Source organism: Mus caroli, unplaced genomic scaffold (assembly GCF_978045245.1).
Source record: "Mus caroli unplaced genomic scaffold, Mus_caroli_1 scaffold_13, whole genome shotgun sequence".
Lineage (NCBI taxonomy): Eukaryota > Metazoa > Chordata > Mammalia > Rodentia > Muridae > Mus > Mus caroli.
The window spans coordinates 51,150,428-51,174,547 of NW_028227268.1; the positions used below are offsets into that span (position 1 = coordinate 51,150,428).

The window sequence follows — 24,120 nt, forward strand, 5'->3', positions numbered from 1 at the left end:
AACTGGTCCTAGTGGTCCCTGAGACTTACTGTTTAGGTTCTCCCCTGTCCACCACAAACCCCTCCTGCTGCATATGGTCTCCTGTTGAGCTTGGAGATCCCCAGAAGGCCAAGCCCCCATACCATCCTCTGGCCCTCGCTCCTTATGGGCAGGGCTTGATGCTCCAGTTTCCCAAAACAGTTGGACAAAGAAGCAAGTGGCCTGCTCTGAGCTGCTCTGATGTTGTTAGTTGAAAGAGACTAGCTGGGCTAAGCTAAATAGTAGTGGGTGTCCTAAAGTCACCTTTTGTGCTTGTTGGGGCTTGGGGGGCTCATGTTGCCACAATGTGGCCAGTTACCATCGACAGAGAAGAGAGAGGCAGAGACACAGTGTTTGCAGTGCCAGGATGTCACAGCACACACATTTATGGGATGTCAGACAAGCAGTCAGGGTCATACAGTACCCATCAGCAACAGTCTGTCTGTGCACCTCCAGTCCCCAGTGCACTACTCAGATCAATAGTGTCTCCCTAGCACAATATCCCAGAGCCAAGGGCCCCCAAAAGCCAATTTGTGCCCAATTGAGCCCAGGAAACCCAGGGCCTCCCAAAGCCTGGAGCGTGTGTGAGGCAGATAGCCAGTCTCTGGCACATTGTGTGTGTGTGTGTGTGTGTGTGTGTGTGTGTCCATTTCTGTCTGTGTGTGCAAAGCTGGGAGTGTCTGACCCACCCCACTCAAGTGGCTTAGGCACATTAAAATGGTCACTGTGAGAATGGGATGATGTTTAAGTGTGTCTGAGGATGCGGAAGTGTCTGGCAAGGAGTGTCCTGTGATGCACATCCCTCTGGGTAAGCCTTGTGCTGCCTCAGATCTCCTGCACACAAAGCAGCACCTTCAAGAACACCCTGCTGCCTGTGTGCCAGCCCCCATGCATCCCAGGGGTCCATGGATCAATGCACTAGAGCAGTGTTCAGCCCACTGATGTAACCGCATCTCAGCAGGAGCAGGAAATCAGGGTGGGCCTATCATCTGGGCACATACTCTCTGGGCAGCCCAGCCCAGTTGTGGTCACGCAAGGCCTGGTCCACTGTCCTGATATAGCCATTGATCAAGTCCTTCATCTCAGGGGTGAAGGGCTCCTGGTCATGAGGGCGCCGGCCACGCCGCCTGAAGCTGCCCTCTTTGTTGTTCTCCACACAGAGAAGCCGCTCCTCGCTCACGGACACATTGAGGAAAGCCACCATCTCCCGAAGTGTGGGCACCAGGCTGTGCCGCAGCTCCTCATAGTGCACGACCAGCAGCCGCTTCCCATACTTGAGCCAGTCTAGGACATGTGAGGACCACCAGGAGGCATAGCTATTCACAAAGTCTGGCCATTCTGGAGAGGGGAGAGAAGTATGAGTCAGGATTACCTCTCATGGCTGCTGGCTCTGTAGGGCCTGACTAGGAGCGGGGTGCTGCCAGTTTTAGACTTCTTACTGCCCACGGCTGACCCATTTGGGGATCCAGGGTGAATTCAGGGTTCTTATCAGGTTAGACTTGGAAGAGTCCTAGGTCTGCCTGGAAAACTGTGACCTTGGGTGCCAAGTTCAGATAAATAGTCTGCCATGTGACAAGCGAGAACTCTCTCTCCTATATGCTGTGAGTTCTTTGCCCTTTGCCCTGGGACTTTCCTGGACAGTGAGGAGTCTGGGTGAGCCTGTGGGACCTAGGGCTGATGCCATTGCAGGATAAAAGGATCAAAATCAGATGTCGACCCAAGCAATCCATCTCAAATCAGGACATATAACAGATATAACAGGATATATAATCCACCTCAAATCAGGGTGAAATAACACATATTAAAGTCCATAGACCCCAATATGATTGCAGAGCTGTCTCAGCTCTGTGCAAGCTCTAGTTGTACATGACTTCATCACACACCTGGGGGTGGATAGAGGAGATTTTTGGCCTGCCATCTGCATGGCAGTCATTTAAAAAAAAATCACACTGTGTGGACAGAGCAATCTTGGAGGAGCTGGGGAGGAAGTGTGAGCAGCCAGGCCTTCCAGAGCCAGGAATGTGTGTTCTGATCCTGCTTCACGCTGCCACATGTCGGTTCCCTGCCCAGGCCATCCATCCCTCACCTTTGCTCTTCCAGTTGCGGTCAGGGGCATAGCCCAAGTGTCCAGCGCATTTCCTGTTGAATTCAGCAACTAGGGACCGGTAGGGGTTCCGGATCAGCAGGATGGCCGAGTCAAACATCTCAATCTCTCTCCGGCCACTCTCGTGCGTCTTCACACAGATGGTGCGCCGGCTCCGCCAATGGTCCTTCTCACCCTTGAACCCTGCTCAGGAGGAATGAGAGGACCTCTGTGGAGGAAAGAACCCTCTCTCTCATATGAGGTGATCCTATCTATACAGTAACACAGGGACTTGGTGACATCCTGGGGGACAGGATGGGGACAGGAGAGGCCTCCACAGGAGTGACTCTTGTCTCAGGGAAAGTATGCACAGGAGGTTTCTTCTAATGAGAAAGATGTTCGTATCATCATGAGGCAAATTATTTCCTGAAGTCCCTAGGAGTCAAGGGGCGGGGTCCTGACCCTAGACCCAGAAGGTGACACACGTTGGACTTTCCTATTGTAAAGAATTTTATCCCGGGACTAGAGAGATGGCTCAGCGGTTCAGAGCTCTGGTTGTTCTTCCAGAGGACTCAGATTCAATTTCCAGCACCCACATAGCAGCTCACAAGTGTTTGTAATTCCTGTTCCAGGGCTTCTGATACCCTCACACAGACATATGGACAGACAAAATACCAATGAACATAAAAGTAAACTATACATAAAGATATCTTTAAAAAAGAATTTTGTTCCAGATGAAGACTGAGGCTCAGAGTCGGTGTGTGACCCGCACAATTTCACACAACATTCTGACAACTGTAGAGCTCTGTTCATATGCCCTTGGGTGTCCCTGTAAAGCCCCTATCTTCTAGCCACCTCTCACTGGAGACAAGGCAGCCATCATTGGTCAGTGGCTGACCTCATGCCATATCCTACCACAGGTTCCTGGATTATCATATGACTAGAGAGTCCCTTCTGTGGGCTCCAGGGCAGTTCTGTTGAAGGCGTTACCCACAGCATTTGAGGACCCACAACCCAGTATCCATGAATGGAGAGTTGTCCTCCAGACCAGCATCTCTGCTACCTGCATGCATCCTCCCTTGGCTCCTTAGTAAGTAAATACTGTGTACTCAGAACCTGAGTGACAACTGGTTGGAAAGACCAGACTGTACTCATTGGTCCCCAGAGACACAGGATTCCACAAGTTCTTATGGCTCCTCGTGCTGGACTTTTGATCATGTGATGGCTGATACTGTCAACTCAATATGCTTGGACTTGGCCAGGAAACAAACCTGAGGGTGGTAGGAAGGAATACCTGTGAGGGATTATGTAGCCCCTGGCCATGTCTGTGGGGGATTATCTTGACTGGGTTAATTGAGGGAAGAAGACCTACCCTAAAAGAAGGCGACACCATTCCCTGAACTGGGGTCCTAGACCCCACAAGAGAAGGAAACTGGCTCAGCACAAGCATTTGTTGCGTTTGTTCTTCCTGACCATGGATGGATACAGTGTGACCAGCCACTTCTGTCTCCTGCTCCCTTGACTACCCTGACGGACTCCATCTCAAATTGTCATCCAAATAAGCCCTTGCTCCCTTGAGTTGCTTTTGCCAGGTCACGTTGTCCCAACAACAGCAGGATAAATACAGAAGCACTAAAGGAATAAAAGCAGAGGCTATGGTCTAGAAGGTGGTGTGGCTCACATGCAGAGCCCAGAGGCTCAAGGGAAGAGAGCAGAAGAGACCACAGAATGGAATGCTATGGAAGGTCTTTCTGGAGAGGAGTTGCCTAGAGTTCCTGTCTCATAGGTCAGCCTCGTCCAGGACACCCAGCTCAGAGCACAGGCTCCATAAATTTCCACAAGCTTGGCTTAGAAGTTTTGGAAACAAGAGTCCAGATGCCCCTCTTTGGCAATGGTGGCAAGACACCCATTTCTACAACAGCAGGGCTTCCTGGTGCCTGGAAAATGCAACTCTTGAAACAGAAGTGAGGATTCTCACCAAAACTTGCTACTGCCATGGACCAAATACCAGAAGACTTTGCCTTGAGTGACCTTACCAAACATGCCAATTATGACTATGAATGTCAGGCTGCTGTCTGAGAGCCCACAGCCCAGGTGCCTCCTGGCAGCACTGAAGCCTGCTATTCCACACTTTGGCATCTGTCTACACGTACATCCAGGCAGCTGGTACAGGCCTTCAAGGCAAACATTGTAGGTCGTTGCAGCCCGGGTACAGGGGCCAACCAGACAAAGCAGGACCATGTGCTGAGCTGGCAACTGCCCCCATCCTTGTCCCATCTGCAGGCACCCCGAGCATCTCTGGAAGATAGGACTGGGTCACACATATGCACAACCAGTTTGAGAACTTGCTGCCAAGCATAGACACATCCATCCCTCTGGGTTGTTTTTGTTTCTGACAGTGTTGTAGGTTCAGCAAACCAAACTCCGGCTAAGAAACCCAGAGCAAATGTGCCACTTGACAGCTGAGAAATGCATTCTGCCAAATTTAGATGCCACTTGACTTGTCTGAGGGTCTTCCTTCTCAAGCAGCATGCAGACTTGGGCCATTTAAGTTAATTTACTCAGTATAACGAGGCCTCTTATTTCTCTAAGGGAAAGATTAGAAAACATACAGTTCTTGCCCATTTCTGGACCAATTTAAATAACTGCTTTTTTATTTTTTTTAAATGATGATGAGCTACCCCTTTGCCTAGGAAAAAAAAAGAACTAACAGATTAATGTTCACTCTTAATGACTAGGGGGTTATGGGAAAATCCTAGCATTCCAAGGAGGGCTGGTGTTGTGGATAATCCTGGTGCTGCTTGTATTTTGATGCTAGTTCCACTTTCCCAGGAGGAGCTTTGGATGAGGTGGAAATCTCATACACAGGTGCAAGTCATGCACACAGTGACTTCTTGTGAACCTTCTCCCCACCTTCACTTGTAAAATAAAGGCTAGAGCTGGTGATTGGGCAGGGGGAGGGAAGGTGGAGCTGAAAAGTTTGGGGGAGAAGGAGGAGAGGAGAGAAGAGAGGACAGGAAGAGAAGGAAGGAAGATGGAGGAAGAACAGGACGATCCAGATTCCACGTGGCTTTAACTAGTCACAGGTAGCTATGAATATCTTATAAAGGACGGATAATTACAGGACAACTTGTCTTACCTAGGTGGGCAATTTATGTCATTATCAATTGGCTCTGAAATTATTGTGTGGGCATCTTGTGAATTGAGAATTTACTGATATAAATCTTACTTCTAAATTACAAGCCTCTAGAGTTTTGATTTTACTGGGTTACTGGGATTTGAGGTGGCTGACCATAGTGGGCGGATGGCTGGGGATGTGAGCGGAATCTGCATCAAGAGAACCTCGAGATGGGCGGCCTCTGCTTGGTGCTAGTCATGGAGGCAGCGGGGTCACCAGGCCGGAGAGTAGCCAGCAATATCACAGGCTGGCTTGTGAGAGGGGTACGGCTTATCCCCACCCCCGCCACTGCAAGCCTGGCTTACCCTTGTTGTACAGGGTTCCATCGAAGTAGTAGCTTCCCGTGTAGAAGCCAGTGGCATGTTCGATCAGGTGCCTTGCCCATGTGTTCCCAGCTCCAGGGAAGCTTGACAGAGCCACAAACACCTTAGACTTGTTGGGCAGGAACTTCCTGTCTGTGCACCGGGTGTCTGAAAGTCCACAAGTCACCATGAAGTCCCCAACACTGTGATCTCAGATCCATTGTTGGAATCCTCTGGACAGGGACTGGTGATTAAGGGACCTGCCACCTATGCCTTGTTCGAAGGATCAGTGGCTGGTGATGTGATAAGGCCTCCCACCCCTGATGGCTGGGAATTGGGTGCTCTAGAGATCCTTGCCCCATTCTGTCTCTCTGGGATAGCCAAAACCTCTTGACAGAACACTGAGGACTCCAGATTCTGCTAGGGGAGGTGGACAGGGCTGTGTCTGGACCTAGCCATGCCACTGAAGTGCAATGAATTGAAGCTGAGTAATTTGAGTCCCACAACTGTGCTTATGTTCCTTCCCCAGAGCTGCTGACAGAAACGCTGGAGTATGATCCCTGAAGACATTGAAAAACAGTGGGAATGCTTCTCCTGGATGCCCCTCCCTATGAGGCAGCCATCCCCATCAGTCCCTAGGCCTCCCCATCAGTCCCTAGACCTTGCCATCAGAACTTAGTCCTCCCCACCAGTCCTTAGTCCTCCCCATCAGTCCCTAAGACCAGCACAGGCAATGTAATGACACCTCGGGGGAGTGCCAGCATATGGAGGCTTCTGAGATCTAAGTATTCTTTTTGTGGCTCTGAGTCTTAACCCTTGCATTATCCCACTGATCCTCCCTCTCTCTGCTCTTCCTCTCTGCCTCTTATGCTACCATTACCAAAGGCTCATATTTCCAAAAAGAGCCTGGTCTCATCCTACCTTCTCTCTCTCTCCCTACTCAGAGACTGGAAACTATATACCCTATACCCTGTGGTTGCACAGTCAGGCATACCTTTCCTTTCTAGCCTTAGAAGCTCAATGGACCTGTATCAGTGGCACAGTCCAGGAAGTATTCAGAGCTCACCTTGCACGGGTGTCTGGTAGACCTCACAGTAGCCAGGTAACCCTTGTGTCTCTGGGGCCTGACTGCACAGTGCTCCATCCACAGCATCCCGCAGGCTGAACTGGGGAGTAGGGTAAGCACAATAGCAATCCCAGCCTCGGAGGATGGCCAGAGGAAACTCCTGTGGAGAAGGAGAGGAGGAGTGTGAGGTGAAGAAGTGGCCTGTGCCTGTAGCTCAGGTGTGAGCTAGACGTGTGGAGGCGCTGCCACTCATATAGGGTCAGCAGGGATGACCACCAGGCTCTGTGTTCAAACCAGGGATAGTCAGCAGTGAGAGGTGACTTCTACCCTACAGGAGCTCAGAGTGGACGGTGACAAGCTGACAGTCACCACATTGCACGAGACATACCATGGGAGGAGAGGTGAACAAACTCCAGAAAACTGAGCAGGTCCTAGAACTGTGTCCCGGATGTGGCTTGGTATCTGACAGGAGTGGGAGGGTGGGTGAGGCTATCAGGGAAGAGAGAGATTTGCATGAGTGAAGATATCAGGGAAGAGATTCGCATGCATGTGCAAACTTGTGAGGACAGGAAGCCAGCTCTGCAGCCACGGGGCTCTGTGCCACACTGATAAGAGACCTCTTAGCTAGTGGTCCCACAGCCCAGTGGGGGCAGATCCCTATAGTCTTTTTTCCAAAGATAGAAGAGTAGAGAAACACAAGTCTTTTTCCTTTCTGACATGCTCAGATGATGGGGCCTTTCTGAAAATGGGAAGCCTCCGCCAGGCGAAGGGACTGGAAATACCTCCTTTGGAGGCACCAGCCATCTCTCAAGTGGGTTCTTGATCCTCTCTGGAGTGTTTGCATCATACAGCAGAGAGAACATTCTGAAGACCTGGATGTGAATTCTGGATCCCTTGGTGTGCAACAATGGATAAGATGCTGAGCTACTAGAATCTCACCATAGATCAAGGGTAATGAAATGTAACCGGTAGCCTGATGGGTAGATGAGCTGGGCCCCAATGCTTCAGCACGGTACCAGTAGGCATTCCACATAGGAATGGGCCATTTTTGGCTTCCTTATCCAGTTTAGTGTTAACCACAGCTTATTAAAAAAAACCCACCCACTTCCCTCACACATGTCTGTGAGCATCCACTATGTGCCAGGAGGTAGGTGGGACACTCAGCCCCACCCCCTCGTATCCCAAGGGGAGTGGCAGGCCTCTTAGGCACTGAGCCTGCATTAACAGAGGGAGGCAGTGGGTGGGTGTAGGATGGTGTTTGCAGAGAAGGGAGTTGGTGCTGCACAAACCTTTTTATTTTTTGCCCACAGCAAGAAATCTCATAAATAAATAAGGAAAATCAATAGCGTTTTCCGTGCGTGGCTTGGTAAAGCCGAGGAGCTGTGCGCTCGGTGTTAGACAAGAGATAGTGTTGCAGCCAGGGGAGGTGAAGCAGAGCCTAGGGGATACAGCCAAGAAGCAATGATGATTGCTGACCCTCCATGCAGAGTAGACCCTCTCCTCTGAACCCAGCAACCCCTGACCCCCACCCCCACCCTTCTTCATACCAGAATGGCACTGTGCTCACTGGCATAAGGGGCCAACAGATCCAATCATGTCTCTTGTGTAGATTCCACACTGGTTTATAGATGATAAGCCCCTTTGGTGGCTTGACTCTCATCACAACTCAGCCAGTTTTTCTGAAAGCAAGCTTCCCTGTGGGTGTGGCCCCTGAAGTTTCCACCGCCCCGCCCCCCCAGCACATCAGCATCCTGCCTTGTCCCTCAGTAGTACCTTCATCCCAGCAGGGACTCCCAGGACCCCCTGTTGCCCCTTGGAAGCATGCAGTAGTGTGGTGGTGTCCAGCTCCTTCCAGCACACATAGACTGTGAGGGTGGAGTTTCAGTTCAAATCTCCTTATACAGTTCATTAAAATGAAGCCATTAGGTTGGGATGGCCCTTTAACTGTGAATGGTTTCCTCACAGGCCAAAGCCCAGGAAAGACAAAAACCTAAAGACAAGCATCTAAGGATTGTAGGAGACGCAGGCCAGGAAGAGGGGCTTTAGGAGAAACCAAGGCTGTGGGTACCACCACCTGGTGGTTCCGGCTCTAGACTCCAGAGCTAGGTTAAGGTTAATATGTGTTGTTTAATCTGCCTGGTCAGTGGTGCTGATTCAGCAGCCTGAATCAGCTAAGACTACTCCTCAGCTATTGAGTCAGGCTCCCACCTCAGGGTCACTGCACCTGCTATCCCAACTGCCTGGAATGTCCCACCTCATACCCCCTCTCTCACTTTCTCCCAGCCACCATCTCAGGGAGGCCTTCTCTGTGTACCCCTTTCCAAACTGCAGTCCCCTCCCACCTTCTTCCTCACTGTGCATGGGTTCCTGATGAGACGCTCTCACCCCAAGTGCACAGCTTGGTCAGCCTTGACAGACAGACCTGGAGTCAGGCAGCATTTCCACCCACTTCAAGGTTCTACTGTCCTTTCTCCAACATCTTTCTCTCCCTCAACTTAAGCTTTCCATTACCAGAGATCAGCGGTATCTATTCTAGAGTGCCATATAAATAGAATCACCGGGTGCGTGATTTTGCGAGCCTGGCTTCTTTCATTCAGAAAACCATTCGTCTAGTCTGTCCTCGTTGCTTTACATGTTGGGAGCTTATTCCTTCTCCCTAGACCATACCATTCCACATGTGGATGGACTGTGTGTTGATGGCCATCTGAGCCATTACTCGATTTTAGCCTCTGTGAATTAAGCTGCTTTGAGGCATCTAAGGATGAAGATCTCATGTGCACGCCCCTGCCCTCCCCGCCTTGTTCTTCACCCATGTGCGTACCACCACACAGCATATTGCATACTTTACTTCTTTAACTGGCTTGTTGTCTGCCCCACTCGTAACAATGTGAACAGGGAAGGGATTTCCGTGTCCTGTGTGTGGCAATATCCTTGGGGTCTAAAACAGTATCTAGCGTGTGGCAGGAGTTTTAGTAAAAGTGTTTTATATATGAACAAATGAATGAATGAATGAACGAACAAATGAATGAATGAACATCCTTTTTAGATTCCACCAGCATTGAAAGCTCTTGGCAACTAACCATGTTGTACTTCTTCAGAGGGTATGAGGGAGGAGAAAGCGGCTATATCAGAGCAAGCCCTCCCAAGCCCAGGGCCCTGCTATCTCAGATTCCTGCTGAGGCCAGCAGTCTCTCTAGCCTAAGTGTTCTGCTGAGGCCCGTGGGCTTCGGGGCCTCCTCAGTGACACTGGTGCTGCGGTTCACTTCCATCGTCATATCCCAGGGCTGCCCATCTCATATGCCCATTGCTGCCCCCACCAGTGACCCAAACCTTTCTGCTTCCCTGAGTGGATTAAACTGTCAACTTTCCGAGTGTTTGCAGAGCAACGGGAGAGCTGCAGACAGTAATGCAGTTTTATTTACAACATAACCGCCTCGGCGACATCACTGGATTCTGAAAACACAGAACAATTTTCAGCCCCGTGGGATTTCGAGGACACGATTTCCATAAAAATTAAATATTGATGAATCTTATCTTTCTGCCAACTTCCCAGCTCTACCATGCCCCTGCCCCCACTCCAACCTTCAATGAGAGAAAAAGACGGAGGGATGGTGTGTGTGTGTGTGTAGGGAATTGAAAAAACCCAGGCAGAAAAAGTAAGCAGGAAAGCCAGAGCTGTGTGGGGCTGCTGGAGTCAAGCCGAGTAGGGAGAGCCAGTTAGGCCTGTATCCTAGGACACAGGATGATTCTGCACCTCTGGACATGAGCTAAGGTATCTGGGATGGGGACTCAGTAGGAGTGTGCACCAGGCAAGGATCAGGTCTTGAGACAGAACAGAGCTCTGTAGCTTGCCTGGAGCCATGAGCAAAGGCCTGGCCTCTGGCTGTAGGAATCTTCATTCACAAGAATGGGGTCTAAGGGCTGAAGTGATCTCTAGGTGCCTTTCAGAGAGTACTTAACAGCTGTAGTTTTGGGGGTGTAGGTACAGCTCAAAGAACAGTGCCAGAGGCTTCACCTGCAAGACCTCCAGCACTTTCTCAGTGCAAAGCCCTTTCCACATATCCAACCTCAAGATGCTGGCGGCTCACACTGAACTCCCTCCTATGCACACAGATAAATTTAAGCATGATGGCTTGGGGGAAGTCAGAGTGTCCCCAGGGGACCTACAGGTATCACTAGTATGGAATGGCTTTGGGAAGGCTTTGAGTCCATGGGAGATAGACAAATTAGACCAACTCCCAGAGAATACCTTCCATGAAAGTCAAACACCATCCAAGAGAGAGCTGGTGAAGATCCATCCAACCACCAGGAGCCTGGTATCCATCGACCAAGGCAAGATCTGGCTTCTCCCGAGTCAGTTTCTTAAATGTCCCACCATCTAAGGATCCAGGTTAAGCAATCACCATTGTCACAATCACTGCCTGCACAATGAGTTACTCAAGAGGCACCGCAAACATAAATCGAGACATCCCTGGATCCGTGACATCTTTGAGTAGGCATTCTCACCCCATTCCACACAAAAGGTGGAGGATTTAAGTGACAGGACCAGCCAGCATCACAAATGAGGATGTAGCCAGTAGGGCCTAAGACTCAAATGATCACAAGTTCAAGTCCTTCTCTGGACCAATTTGAGAAGGACAGAGCACAGTTGAGAAACATACCAAGAGTCTTCCATGCGTGCACCAATCACAAATCCTCAGCTCCCTTGTTAGCATAGTTCCAGGGAACAATTGTGAATGTGCTCATAGATAAGAAAAGAAAATAAAAAATACAAAAAAGAAAAAAAAAGGAGGCAGGTCTAAGATGGAACCATCCATAAAGTGCTTGCCTGGCAAGCATGGAGATGTGAGTTCCAGAACCCACATTTCAAAAGGGCAAATGGGGTGGTGCACACTTGCGATTCTAGACTTGGGGAGGGAGAGTCAGGTTGATCCCTGGCTGGGGCTTGCAGGCCAGCAAACTTAGCCTATGTAGCAAGTTCTAGGCCCGTGAGAGACCCTGTCTTAATAAAACCCAAGGTAGATGGCTCCTGAGGGATGATACCAAGGTTGTTCACTGGCTTCCAGGTCACGTGTGCACGCATGAGCTCCTGTGTGTGTGTGTGTGTGTGTGTGTGTGTGTGTGTGTGTGTGTGTGTGTGTAAGTGCATGCACACACACTCATATATACAAGACAAAAGACAGGAGAGAATGGAGGGAGGTAGGGAGGGTAAAGAGAGGGGAAAGGAATAGGGATGCAGAGAGAGGAGAGGGGAAAGGAAGGGGGACGGAGGGGAATGAAAGCCACACAGCCACAAAAATCACAGCACAGTGACAGAAATGCATAGGCCACAGTAAAGAGAAGATGAATGTAAGATGCAATGGCCCAATGTTTACATTAGAAAACAAAGTGCTTGCATATACAACTAGAATAATATCTAAAGACTGCGTATGTTTTTAACTGTTTTTTCTGATGCAATAAAGTTATAAATACGATTTATTTCTATTTTTCACACCTTCAACTTTTCTGTAACAGATACCTTTTTACCTTTGCAACCTCCTTAAACAATGAGAATTTTAAAATCACATACATGGTTCAACATCACAGGTTTTGTATAGACTTTTAGATGACTCTGCTTTGTGCAGTGCTAGGGATGGAACCAGGGTCTTATACATGCTAAGCAAGGGCTCTCTAAGTGAGTCGCATCCTTGGACCTTGCTCCTTTGAGATTACTGTATCATCCAGGCTAGTATTAAACTCACAATCAACCGGTCCCTGTACCTCTTGAGTGCTCAGATTGCAGATGTGTCTCACCCTGTGTAGCCTAAAGCACCATTCCCAAGTTGCTACTGGAAAGTACATATGCAACCCAGCAAAAGAAACTCCTTTTCTAATCAAGGCTCACAGATCCCAGACTCCCCACAGATGCTACTAGTGACAAAGACCCGAGTGCTGCACAGTTACTGGGGGTCTCCCTGGGGCAGGCCCTTCCCAGCCACTTGAGACGCAGGGGAATTTAGTCAGAGCAGGTAAACTGGGTGGAAACAGGTGCAGGGTCATGCCTGCCTTTCCAGTTTCCCAGGCATTACGACTTGGGGACAGCCACAGCTTAGTAACCTGCTGCAGACGGTGTCAGACTTCATTGCTTCCCATTTTAGAATTCTCACTCCCACTATAGTCTCTGCTCTTGCACACAAATATCAGTCTTCAAATTAATCACCCTAGACGGAACCAGCGCACAGCAAGTTATCTAACCTCCCCCACCCCGGCTGCTTCCCACCTTGTATGGAATGATGGAGGCATCAGGATTCTGAAAAGGAGCAGGCTTCCTTCTATCCAACAGGGATATCACAAATTACACAAGACCACCTTGCAGGGCTTTAAAAATGCACTACCTGGGGAGGGTGGAGAGATGGCTGAGTAGCTTAGAGCCCTTGCTGTTGTTCCAGAGGTCCCAAGTTCAGTTCCCAGCATCCACAGTGTGTGGCTCACAACTGTCTGTTAAGTACAGTAGGGGATCAGATGCCCTCTTCAGGCTTCTGTGGGTACTCACTCAGTGCACACAGCTAACTCAGACACACATAATTTTTAAAAAATATATTACTTTTTTCCCATGGTGTAGCCACTGGTAAGGAGCCCACGCTACCATAAACAAACCCTCGCTCAGGACCCTGAAAAGAACCCTAATGAAATTCACTGCGTCATCAACATAAAGATGTGAGAGCAGAAGAGATGCTAGGTGGCGAGAGAAAAGGGATCAACAGGAACAGGAGGGAAACAGGAGAAGGTGATGGGGTGCATTATTTGTACCGGGAAAATGGGGGAATGAAATCCATTATTATACATAATTAACGTATGCTAGTAAAAATGGATCATGAAGAGGCTGACTTTGCTCTCAAATGTTCTTCATCGTTCAGCCATCTTCCAGAATCTTCTTAAGTCCATGTTAGCTACTACGACAAACTAGGGATCTTTATCTATGAGGCCATAAAAAAAAAACGCTTGATCGCTTGATCGGATAGCTCGGAAGTGGGGGCGCTGCAGCGGGGACCTCGCTCCTCAACCTCCAAGCACCACCTCTCACACACCTCCTACTCTCACACCCTCTGGCTTAGCTCTGCCCCGCTGAACAGTCTGCTGTGAGCTCCCCACCCCAACTTGCTCCCCCAAATGTCTGGACACATTTTCAACGTCTGTAACACAGTGCACTCTATGGTTCTGGTAGACCTTGTCCATTCTCACTGCGTGTGGCATCTGAACTTATTTTCTGGCCCAGTGAAGAGGTGATGAGGTTGATGCTGGACAGTCCTGCCATGCCACTGCCACTGGACTGTCTAGGGAAGGAAGTCCTCGGTACAGCCAAGTGTGCCACTGCTGCTGTACCACCGCCCTCTCACCATGTACAGTAGAGAAGCCGGGATACGACTCCCTGCAGCAGCCATGGTCAGGCCAATTTCCAGTGTCTTCCCTACCCAGGCCTTCATGCTGAAAGTGGGATTCAGTACCATGGGGAAGGCACTGCTGTACATTCAAGTTGGCTCTCCAGGGCTGTGGGTCTTAGCTCCAGAGATCTTGGTCAGTGTGTGAAGTTTGAGTTGTGACCCTTGAGGGGAAAGCTGCTGTTGGCACCCCATGGTTGGAAGCTTGGGGTCCTTGCTAAATGTCCTATCAATGTTCCTGAAACAATGAAGTCTCCAAATCTCAAGAACCAAGGCTGAGGCCTTGGGTCCCATTATACCACCATGGAAGAGAGAGACAAAGGAGACAGGCTGGCATCCCGGAGAGCAGAGGTGTACTCTGATACATCCATCGATGGTGTTTCACTGGCTCTGTTCTGGCCACGGTTGGAATCCCTTACTCAAGAGCTCAATCATAGGCTGACCACTGCGGCAGCTTTGCCAAGCATCTCTGAAGCTGACCCTGAAGAATGTTGCCTCGGAGGAGGATCTATGGATCCTGGTCAGATCAACTCTCCACCCACATCACGCCTCCAGGGGATTTGGCTGGTGTAGCAGCTCTCACCCCTCCTCCATCAGCTCCACTCGCCTCTCTGGTCCAAAACATCCTGTCTACAGACTGAGTGTCATGCTACTCCTAGCGCCTCACCACCTACAACACCAGCAGCAGCTTCCTGTTTCCTGTTCTGGAAAATTAAAAGCCAAACAAAACCATACAAAACAACTCACTGAACATGAAGGTAGACATCCAAGACTCTTGCTAACTTTTCCCCACTCTCTCTGTCTTTCTCACTGACTCCCAGATGTCTCTTCTCCCAATGGACTGTCCACTTCCCTCGTCCATCTATCTACTTACACTGCCCTAAGTCCTCCAGGCCCTTCCCAGAAGTTGTGCTCCTCCTCGCCTTTAAGGAATCTCCATCTCCTTCAGACACTTGCCTCTCAGTCATGCACCTTGGCTCCCCACCAGCCATAAGCTTTCTCTACCTAGCCACGCACTGTGCCCCACTCATCGCTAGGCTCTGCTGGCACCCAGCACATGATTTTTACCGCTGTAAACACTCAGCCTATGCAATTTGGCCAAATCCTGCTAAATGTGGGTTGCTAAAAGCCATTTTCAACTTGAGCGCTGTTAAAGGTGACTCTACCACAGCTGCAAACCCCTGCAGCTCTCAACAATGAGACTCAAGGAAATGTCCCTTCCTGCTCTATCTGACCGGGGGCTGGGGCAAGAGATGAGTGGACTGATTCCCACGGTTGATGCTTTGAGGACATGGCCACGCCTGAGAACCGCAGGCACCTTTTCCATGTGGCTCTGATGAGCCATGCCTGCTGCAAACGCTAGAGCTAAGCCAGTAACTCGCCCTTGAGATGTATCTGCAGGGGAGTCAGACAAGGTGCTAAGGTGCAAAACGGCTTATGATACCGGGAGCCTGCGGGGATCTTCTGGCACACTCCACTGTAAAAGTGTAGCGATGTGGATTTGTGCCAGTAAATATGAAGGAGAGCTGAGAATAGCAAGGAGTTTCTCATCTTTAAATTATTGTCTGTAACCACCAGGCAGGGCTCTCTGGGCTGCCCACGGGGAGACACATCCAGAATACTGGAACATTTTCCTAGGACGCCCCCTCCCTAGAGGAGGAGAACCCTCCAAGAGTGGCTATGTCCCCTCCCACATCTCTGGAAGAGGTGTAAAGTTAGTACAACCTTTGCCAAGGGCAATCTGGCAGCCGAGACTGAATAACAAAGCTACCTCCTGAACCCAGCATTGCCTGGGAGAGTGTTTTGTTTTTGGTTTGGGGGGGGTTTTGGGTTTATTTTTTCCTTACAGATACACTCATACAAAATGACCTAAACATAGTCTTTGCGGCACTGTTTGTAAAAGCAAAAGACTAGACACAATCTAAAACCTGAACAGTAGGGGTTTGGTTAAATAAATTATAGGACATCTGTGAGGCTGGGAAAGACTGGAGTTCACTTTCTACACCCATATGGATTGATCTCTAAGGGATGGTGTGGTAGATCAGGGCCAGTTTGGAAGAGTGCAAGCACTGTGTGACCAGCAGCCCTGGGGTTTGTAATAGACCAGTCTAGGATGCAACTGTTTGAATATTCAGTTTCTGGAAACAGGCTGTGGGAAGCCAGGGCAAAGAGCTGCCTCCCAGGGAGAAGGCTGGGTGGAAGAGAGAGGGGTAGGAGAGAGCCCACTTGCCTTGGCATCTCTTTCCTGTGTCCTACAAAAAAGTGTTACTCAAACCTAACCCCGGGGTGTCCAAGCCCGCAGTCATGGCAACTGAACTTTCTCTTTTTCCAGTTCTTTTTGTCATCTCTCCCTCACCTTCTGTCGCAAGGAGAGGTTGCAGTGTGGAAAAGCACAGATGGTGGATTCAGGAGTCCTATCTCTGCCTGTGTACAAGCTTATCCCTCTGCAAACCTGAGCTGCCTCCTGCAGCTACCAGGGAGCTCGAGGAGGTCCCTTGCTGAGAAGATTAAAGCAGATAGGCTTTGGAAAGCCCCTGGCCCCTCCAAAGCAGGCTCTGCTTTTCTCTGGCTCTAAACCAGTGGCCTTCTACATTTTGGAGGAAGCTGGGGTTAGGGATCCTCTGGGGGAATGGCTCAGAATTTCAGGTGCTTTATTTCCTTCTAGCCACAGGCAGGGCTGGCACTTGTGTGGTTGTCCTTATTCCCTCCCCGACTGAAATCTGTTCCCACCATGAATAGGAGAAGAGAAAGTGGTTTCCCAGGCTGGATGCATAAACTGACCTCTGGGGTGACTGTAATGTGTGACCTATGGACCCTGATGGCAGTGGCTTTGAAAATGCCGGTGACACAAAGCAGAAGTACGTCATCAGTCAACAGTGTACTCAGGAGAGAGGATGCCTATAAAAGCTTTGTTAGTCTCCACCTTGCAAGGGAAGCATTTCCAGAGAAGCTGAGAAAGCAGGAAGAGGGCAGCACCCAGTGAGGCTGCAGGGGTGGGAGTGAGAGGATGTGGCCACTTCAGTTCACTGCAGCTGCCCCTGCTCCATCCACCCCAGCCCCCACTGTCATCATCATCACAGGCAATGCCCTCTCCTCCCCTTAGCTCTGTTTTGTCACGCTGTCAAAACCCACAGAGCATAGAGGCTACTGGGCCCTAGCACAACTGAATCAGCCCAGCTCCCAGCCCACCGTCACCTACAGTCACTTGCAAAAACACAGCACCCTCCACAGTTTGGAGATGACTGAATCCCAGCCTAATACCCCCCAAGCTCTGTGGACACACAGCTCCCTACCACACCTCACCCACTCCTGACTTTGAACTTTGCAATCCCCACCTGCCTTTGACAACTCCTCATCCCACCTCAGATTGAGTACACAGAGTGGGGACTGTGGTGCCCTGCCCAGCCCAGCCCTAACAGAGTTCCACTCCCTTCTGAAGCCTGGATTGAACCACCGGAGTGGTATGGCCCCTGCAGTCAGCCACAGCCCTCGGCACAGACAATAGAAAATCCATCAGCTGTCCGTAAGGGTTGAGCTGGCACCTCCCTGAGTTCAAATAAGGTCGATTTAACATGTGACGCTTGTGCCAAGAGTTTCCGTGCAGAAAGGCACACAGACACATTCTTTCAGCTTTACAATCTTCCCTAACCAGCCCCAAACCACAGTGGGTGCTACCAAAGAACTATCCTGTGTGATAGTAGATTTCTGGCCTGGCACAGCCCTCCTTCCTTGCCTCCCACCTGGGCTGTCAGAGAGGATGTGTCTGGTCGAGCATGCGCCCTGCCCATACTCTAAAGACCACTATGCACGCTTGTTGACTGAAGTATCACACAAAGGTAATAATTGTTCTTACTTTCTGGGAACAAAATCCAGAACACGTCTCCACAGTCATGTTGGCCTGTGTCATGGAGGAGGAGAAGGTGTGGGTGACGTTCTCAGGCAGTGGGAAGCACCCTCGGTAGGTGGCAGTGCGCCCTGCAGGGAAGGAAATGGGGTATCAATGAGAAGTGGCATCTGGGGTTGGCTTTGGGTTTTGCTACCTATGTGACGATACTCAGGAGGGGCAGAGATCACGCAAGAGAGAGGAGAGTAAAGGGTTCAGATGGGATTGAGCGAGCCTCTGAGAAAAACCCACACGGGAACCATGATCACCAGGGTCTCTGACAAAGGCTACGTGGCTGTAATGGCAAATTAAGGGATTGCTTTTCCTACCATATCTCTGGTTGCAGGGATGAGGGTAGGGGTGAGGGCAGGGGTGAGTAGATGCTTTTCTTGCCTTCATTTTCCATTTTACTTCATGATAGCTTCCACAGTAGGTGATCTGACAGGCTGATAGTCCGGAAAGTTCTATGATTCATGCATGAAGAAAAAAGTGGAGCTGCCTTCGTATCCACTGCCTCTTGCTGTGCTGCGACAGACAGAGCCCCCCGGAGCCTCCCAGCAGGGCTGCCCTCACTCCCACCTCGAACTTCTGCCTGGATTCTAGGAATACTCTGCAATCCTGTGTCACAAAGAAATCTTCTTGCCAAGTTGTTCTTCAACCTTCTGGTGGAAAAACTCAGCTCGCTCTTTGGTTCCCTTGGTACTGAGCAAACCTTCTGGAATGTTCCAGCACCAACTGCTTGGGGATAAGTTTCTTGAGATGGCATCTGATTCTCATCCCACGCTCCTCTTCATATAAGGTCTCCTGAGGCTTGGGATCGGCTCTCAAACTTGTTCTACCTGTCACATTTCCTAGCCAGCAGCACAAACTCTCCACAGCCTTGGGTAGCGTGGGAATAATTTTTTCTTATAAACAGTTAAATGTAGGTAAAATTTGGATGTGGAAGCCCATCCTGATTGACCACAGAGCAAGGGTTTGGGAATCAGTGCATAGAATTAGGAAGGCCACTTGTTGCAGAGAAAACAGCTAACATTGAGTCTTCAAAAACTGGGCTGTCCAACCTGTCACTAGCCCTGTGTCACAGACTAAAGGACCATTCCTCACTTATATCCTCAAATCTCTGATGACTGTTATGGAGACACTGTGTGTCCCAGTGCCAGCTGCTAACAGCTGTATCTCCTCATACACACCTGCTCAGGGATGGTGTGCCAGCCAAGGGCATTAGCATCCTGCCCCCGGAGACTCTGTGCCATCCTGTGCCAAGGTCAGGCCACAAAGAACAAAGACTGCATTCAGGCCACAGAGCTAAATCACTGGCATGGGACAGACACTGAGAGGCACATGGGAAGGAAGGGCCATCGGGGCAGACAGAGCATGGAGGAGAGTAACCAGTATTCTAGGGAGTCTAGGACATGCATGGCAGGGTGGTGGGACAATGCTGGCCATGAGACTCCAGAATGAAACTTTTCAGAAGGAGGCTGTGTGTGGTCCCTTGGCTCCCTGTGTGCAGCCTAAAAACACTGAAACACAGCAGGTGCCAAGGGGTGCTGAGTGAGTGAATGAATGAATGGGATGATGGGGTTCAGCATAACCTATAATAGGGGAAGCAACCCACGAGGCTTGGGAAGTCATGCAAGTGGTCTGTGCTCATCCCTATTATGACTGTAAGTGGATAATGCCAATAAGTGTAAACTGTTCTGTAGCCCCAGCTCTGTGTCCCCAGGTGAGAGAGAGCCTTGGGGCCATTTAGGGCAGAAGAACACTGTCCAAGGAAGACACTGATAAGGTGTGAGGACTGAGCCTGATCCCAACTGGAAGGTAAAAGAATGCTTTTGAATATGTCCCAGCAGCCGCAGTGCTGCAGTTAACAAAGGGTGGTCACCTGATCACCTCTGACAGCCTGTTAGCAGAGCTCCTGGAGAGGGCAGGAGAACGCAAAGGTCAGCCACACAGTTGGCTGCAGAAATGGCATCTCCGCCACTGCCAACATGAACCACAACAGCAGTTCCGGCCCACTCAAGACCAACGGCTGGCATGAATGACCAGACCATCTGTCCCTCGGCCAATCAGAAGGAAGCAGAGGCAAAACAGCTGTCTCCAACTTAGCGACTGAGCAGAGTGGGAAGCTGGGAGGGTGGCCCAGAGTCTACCTCAGGTCTGGTCCTGCTGGGGCTTGGGTGTGAGAGATCAGGGATCAGGTTAATCATCTGAAGTCAAAGAAATGAAAGATCTGAGAAGCTAGCATAAGCCAGTCCAGTCCTCAGGAAACCTGTGCAGGTGCCTAAGTGACAGGGTAACCTTCATGTCCGGCACATGCTAGGTACCAGTAGGTTTCTGCTGTGTTAATATACTCACTAGCAAATCCTTGAGCTCGTGTATATACAGTCAATGTCTTCCCTGCAGGGCACTGCCTCATCTAGCCCTCTTGGCTCCCAGGCACAAGTGCCGGAGGCAGGAAACACCTGAACAGCAGTCAGGAATGAACTCAGTCACTCTCCCTCTACTGTGGTCCTGTTCACAGTGGCTGTGGCCCGCCATGGTCCTCAGGCCTGGGCTAGTTCTTCTCAAGCTGTATAATTTGAATTGTTTGCTCATCTTTGGTGAGAGTTTATCGTGAAAACCTTCGATGTTGGCTGGCGTAGCTCTCCTGAGAGAGACTTTGTACTTGTTCCTCTAAGAACCTCCCAAACCCCAAAACTAACTTTTGTATTAACCGAGGCAGATGAACTCTCCAGTTATTCACAAATGCAGAGCTGTAGTTATACAGTCTCAAGTCTTCTGTCTCCTCAAACCAATTTCAGATGGTCCAGTCTACCACCCTATTGCTAGAGATCTAGCTCTATCCAGAGGAGTTAGAGAAGACTGGAACCCAGAGAAGAAGTGAAGCGAGCCCTCTGAAGCCACACAGCATGCCTTGCTTTCCTATTCAGTTCTGCAAAGGACAAGGGGAGGTATCTAGTCACAAAGCCAGGCAGTTAGGTTTGTATGGCCCTTACTCTCTATCTGCAGCATGCAAGGGGACAGTCAGGTGTGGGTGACAGAGAAAGAGGGAACAGATTCTGGCCTCTGGAGTGTGGGTTAGGTGAATGGGACATTGAGACGAGGTTGGTACACTCACGCTTCTTGGAGCCCGGCTGCTGCAGCCCCACGCTGTACACAGAGAGCCGCCGCACAGCCCCGCACATGGAGCCTTTCTCTCCCTTGCACTCCTGATTGCACTCCTTCAGGCTGACACGTGTGGCCGGCAGCCTATTCCCACAGTAGCACTCTGCACCAGCCTCCAAGCCAGCATAGACATAAGACCTGCAGGGACACAGAGTGTGGGTGAATCCAAGCTGGGCCCAGAGCTAAGGCTGGAGTCCAAACTATGGAGAGGTCAGAGTCAGGGGATGGTAGTTGGGTCTTTGGGATGGACTTGAAGTTGAAAAGAGGTCTGGGTGAGTGAACAGGGGCATGGCCTAAAGCAGTGGTTCCCAACCTGTGGGTTGTGACCCATTTGGGGGTCAAACAACCCTTTTACGGGGGTTGTATATCAGTATTCTACCTATCAGATATTTATATCACAACTCATAACATCAAAATTATAGTTATGGAGTAACAATGAAATAATTTTATGGTTAGAGGGGGTGTTTCACCACAACATGAGGAACTGTTATTAAAGGTTTGCAGCATTAGGAAGGTTGAGAATCACTGGCCTAGGGAATCAGGCTCCATCCAGAGTTAAAGGTCATTGAAGTGTAGGGATAATGTTTTCTTTGGAATAAACTATTTAACAACATTGATCTGTCTCATCAGGTTGGAGAATGAATTTCCATTCCATCTATGGCCTCAAGTTATAAAGGATTACACAGTGATGTGTGGGAACATGGTTCTCACGAGGTGTGCAGAGCTCTGAAGTACAGCATTTGCCCCTTGCTGTGGTGTGCACACTCACACAGATGACCTCAAGCTGCCTAAACACAGACCACAGGTGGAAATGTAAGTGTGCTCAGTGCCAGCACAGCACTGGCCTGATGCCCACACAACAGATGATCCTGTGTGGCCCTGTCGGCAGCCCCTTCTCCTCCTTATACTCACAGCATAATAGAACAACACGGGAAACAGAACCTGCAGGGTATCCTACAGGGCCACAGCTACTGTATGGGAAGAGCCCAGAGTGAAAGCCAGAGTAATGCAGTCCCATCCGGCTTCTGTCTCTCTACAGGAAGAGATGACAGATGTCGTCACTTGCTACCTCTGAGCCTCAGTTTCCTTAAATAGGAAGAGGCTAAAATGAGACATCGCCATCCTTATGTTCAGCCCCACCTTTCTCTGAGCTACCAAGCCTGGGGAAGGCAGGCCCTGTCATTGCTTTCTCCAGGTATAAAGTGGGAAATGAGTTATGACTACCTAAAAGAATAGGGTGGGACTTGACTTACAGAAAGAAATCGTAAACGAATCTATGGTGATTGAAATAGGTGAAGAGTGCCATGTGCTATGCTCTCTGCTTGTCTTCTGACATGAACACATACACACACGCACATGCACATATGAACACATATGCACATGTGCACTCGAGCACACACACGAGCTGTGATGGTCCTGTTAGAGACAGATGGCTGATCACCAGAAGGAAAGCTCATAGTATCTAGAAAGACAACTTCTGTTGTAAACACAAGGAGACATGGATTTTCTAACCGCTGGACTGGTACTCAACTTTATTTTAACTGAGGTCCATTTGTCCCTTTATTTCATTTTAAACAGATGAGTAAACTAGTTTTTGGTGGGTCTTCATCCTCATCTATAGCCTGCTCAAAGAACCCCCATGGGTCTCAGGGCATGTCCCTAGCACAGCAGGGATGGAAGCCAGGATAGCTGCTAGTGTGCTGATGCACTTTCTCCTGGAAATTAGAGTCTAATGCATGGAGGTGTAATGGCATCAGGATGGCCAACCAGCAACCATGATGTCCCTTGGTTCTGAGACGGTCTTCTAACCTCATGCTAGTGCTATCAACAGCCCAGCTTAACACTCACCGCTCAGCACAGGCATCCTGGCAGTGCGACACGGTCATCTTTCTCAAGTCGTAAAACACTGCTCCCTTCAGAGTTCTCTCCTGGCCCTCCTCACTGAAGCATCCCAGGTAATTGCCTGCAAGGTTGAAGCACAGCTGAGATCATAGGCCCAAGAGCTGGGGAGGGCCCTTGCCATGGGCTTCCATCCCTGGGAAAGTCTGCCCACCTGCTACCAGTGGGGAAAAGCTGGGATCTCCAGCCCTGCCTGGCCCATGTACTTCTCCAGAAAGTAGAGGGGATGAAGGCTCCTCTTCTACTTCCCCTCAGTACAAGAGCCAAGTGGGCAGCTGGGCAGCTTTCTGCTCCTTTGCTCAGTTAATGGCCTACTGTGTACATAGTTAACAGCCTACTGTGCACCCAGAGGTAATGCCAAGAACCCAGAGTCAGCCTGACTGCAGCTTGTCTCCACCACCCCTCTTTCCTATGCTTGGATCTGAGTTTTCAAAAAAAATATTATTCATTGTACGTATTGGCGGGGTACAGTGTGATGATAGATATGGGAATGATCAGATCAGGATAGCTGGCATTTTTACACATGAGTCCTTGCAACACTGGCTTAATGAATTCACCCTCCCTTCCCTTGCTAGGCACAGAGAGGCCTTCTGCCTCTACTATGGTCCCAAGACACAGATTTACCACCTGCACATGAGCCACAGAGAGCTTGGAATCCAGGGGAAGTCTGGAATTAGTTAACCTAAGAGTTCCCATAAGCAGAGGACTCTTTAAAACAAATCTGCCATGCTTTTCTAGCACTGGTAAACAGAGTCTGTCAGTTTTGAGGCAGGTGTCCACGTGGGAACTCATGCAGCCAAGTGACCGTGACACCCTCTGCCATACCCTCAGCACTTCTCCAGTCAGAGACACTTGGGGATGATTCCAGAGGGCAGTGTCACGATTGATCCGAGCACGCAGACACCAGTGGGAGTTGCTGGTAGCCCTACCCTGTCACTGACAGGAAGGAGATGCCTCCCAGACTTGCAGAGAAACTTGGAGAATGTGAGCGCAGCCCCCAAGCGTGTAAATGTCACACGCATCACTGTTTTGAAGAAATGGCATTTGGGAATTTGCAAACACACTCTCACATGGTCTGCGAACTGGGAAGGCACATCTGCAACCGCTA

At 49.9% G+C, this 24,120-nt stretch overlaps 1 protein-coding gene across 5 annotated transcripts in view; it reads right to left on the reverse strand.

Moving 5' to 3' along the window:
• Window positions 1-378: 378 nt before the first annotated feature.
• Window positions 379-24,120, reverse strand: part of Wscd1 (WSC domain sialate O sulfotransferase 1) — a 39,272-nt gene continuing 15,530 nt past the window's right edge. For all 5 annotated transcript variants that reach the window (XM_029484169.2, XM_021177907.3, XM_029484167.2 and 2 more), the window contains exons 3-9: window positions 22,962-23,076; window positions 21,067-21,251; window positions 17,919-18,040; window positions 6,648-6,807; window positions 5,585-5,749; window positions 2,105-2,305; window positions 379-1,356 (exon numbers count right to left, since the gene is read on the reverse strand). In XM_029484169.2, the coding sequence (XP_029340029.1) occupies window positions 1,004-1,356; window positions 2,105-2,305; window positions 5,585-5,749; window positions 6,648-6,807; window positions 17,919-18,040; window positions 21,067-21,251; window positions 22,962-23,076 (1,301 nt within the window). In that variant the 3' untranslated portion in view covers window positions 379-1,003. The remainder of the gene's footprint in view (window positions 1,357-2,104; window positions 2,306-5,584; window positions 5,750-6,647; window positions 6,808-17,918; window positions 18,041-21,066; window positions 21,252-22,961; window positions 23,077-24,120) is intronic.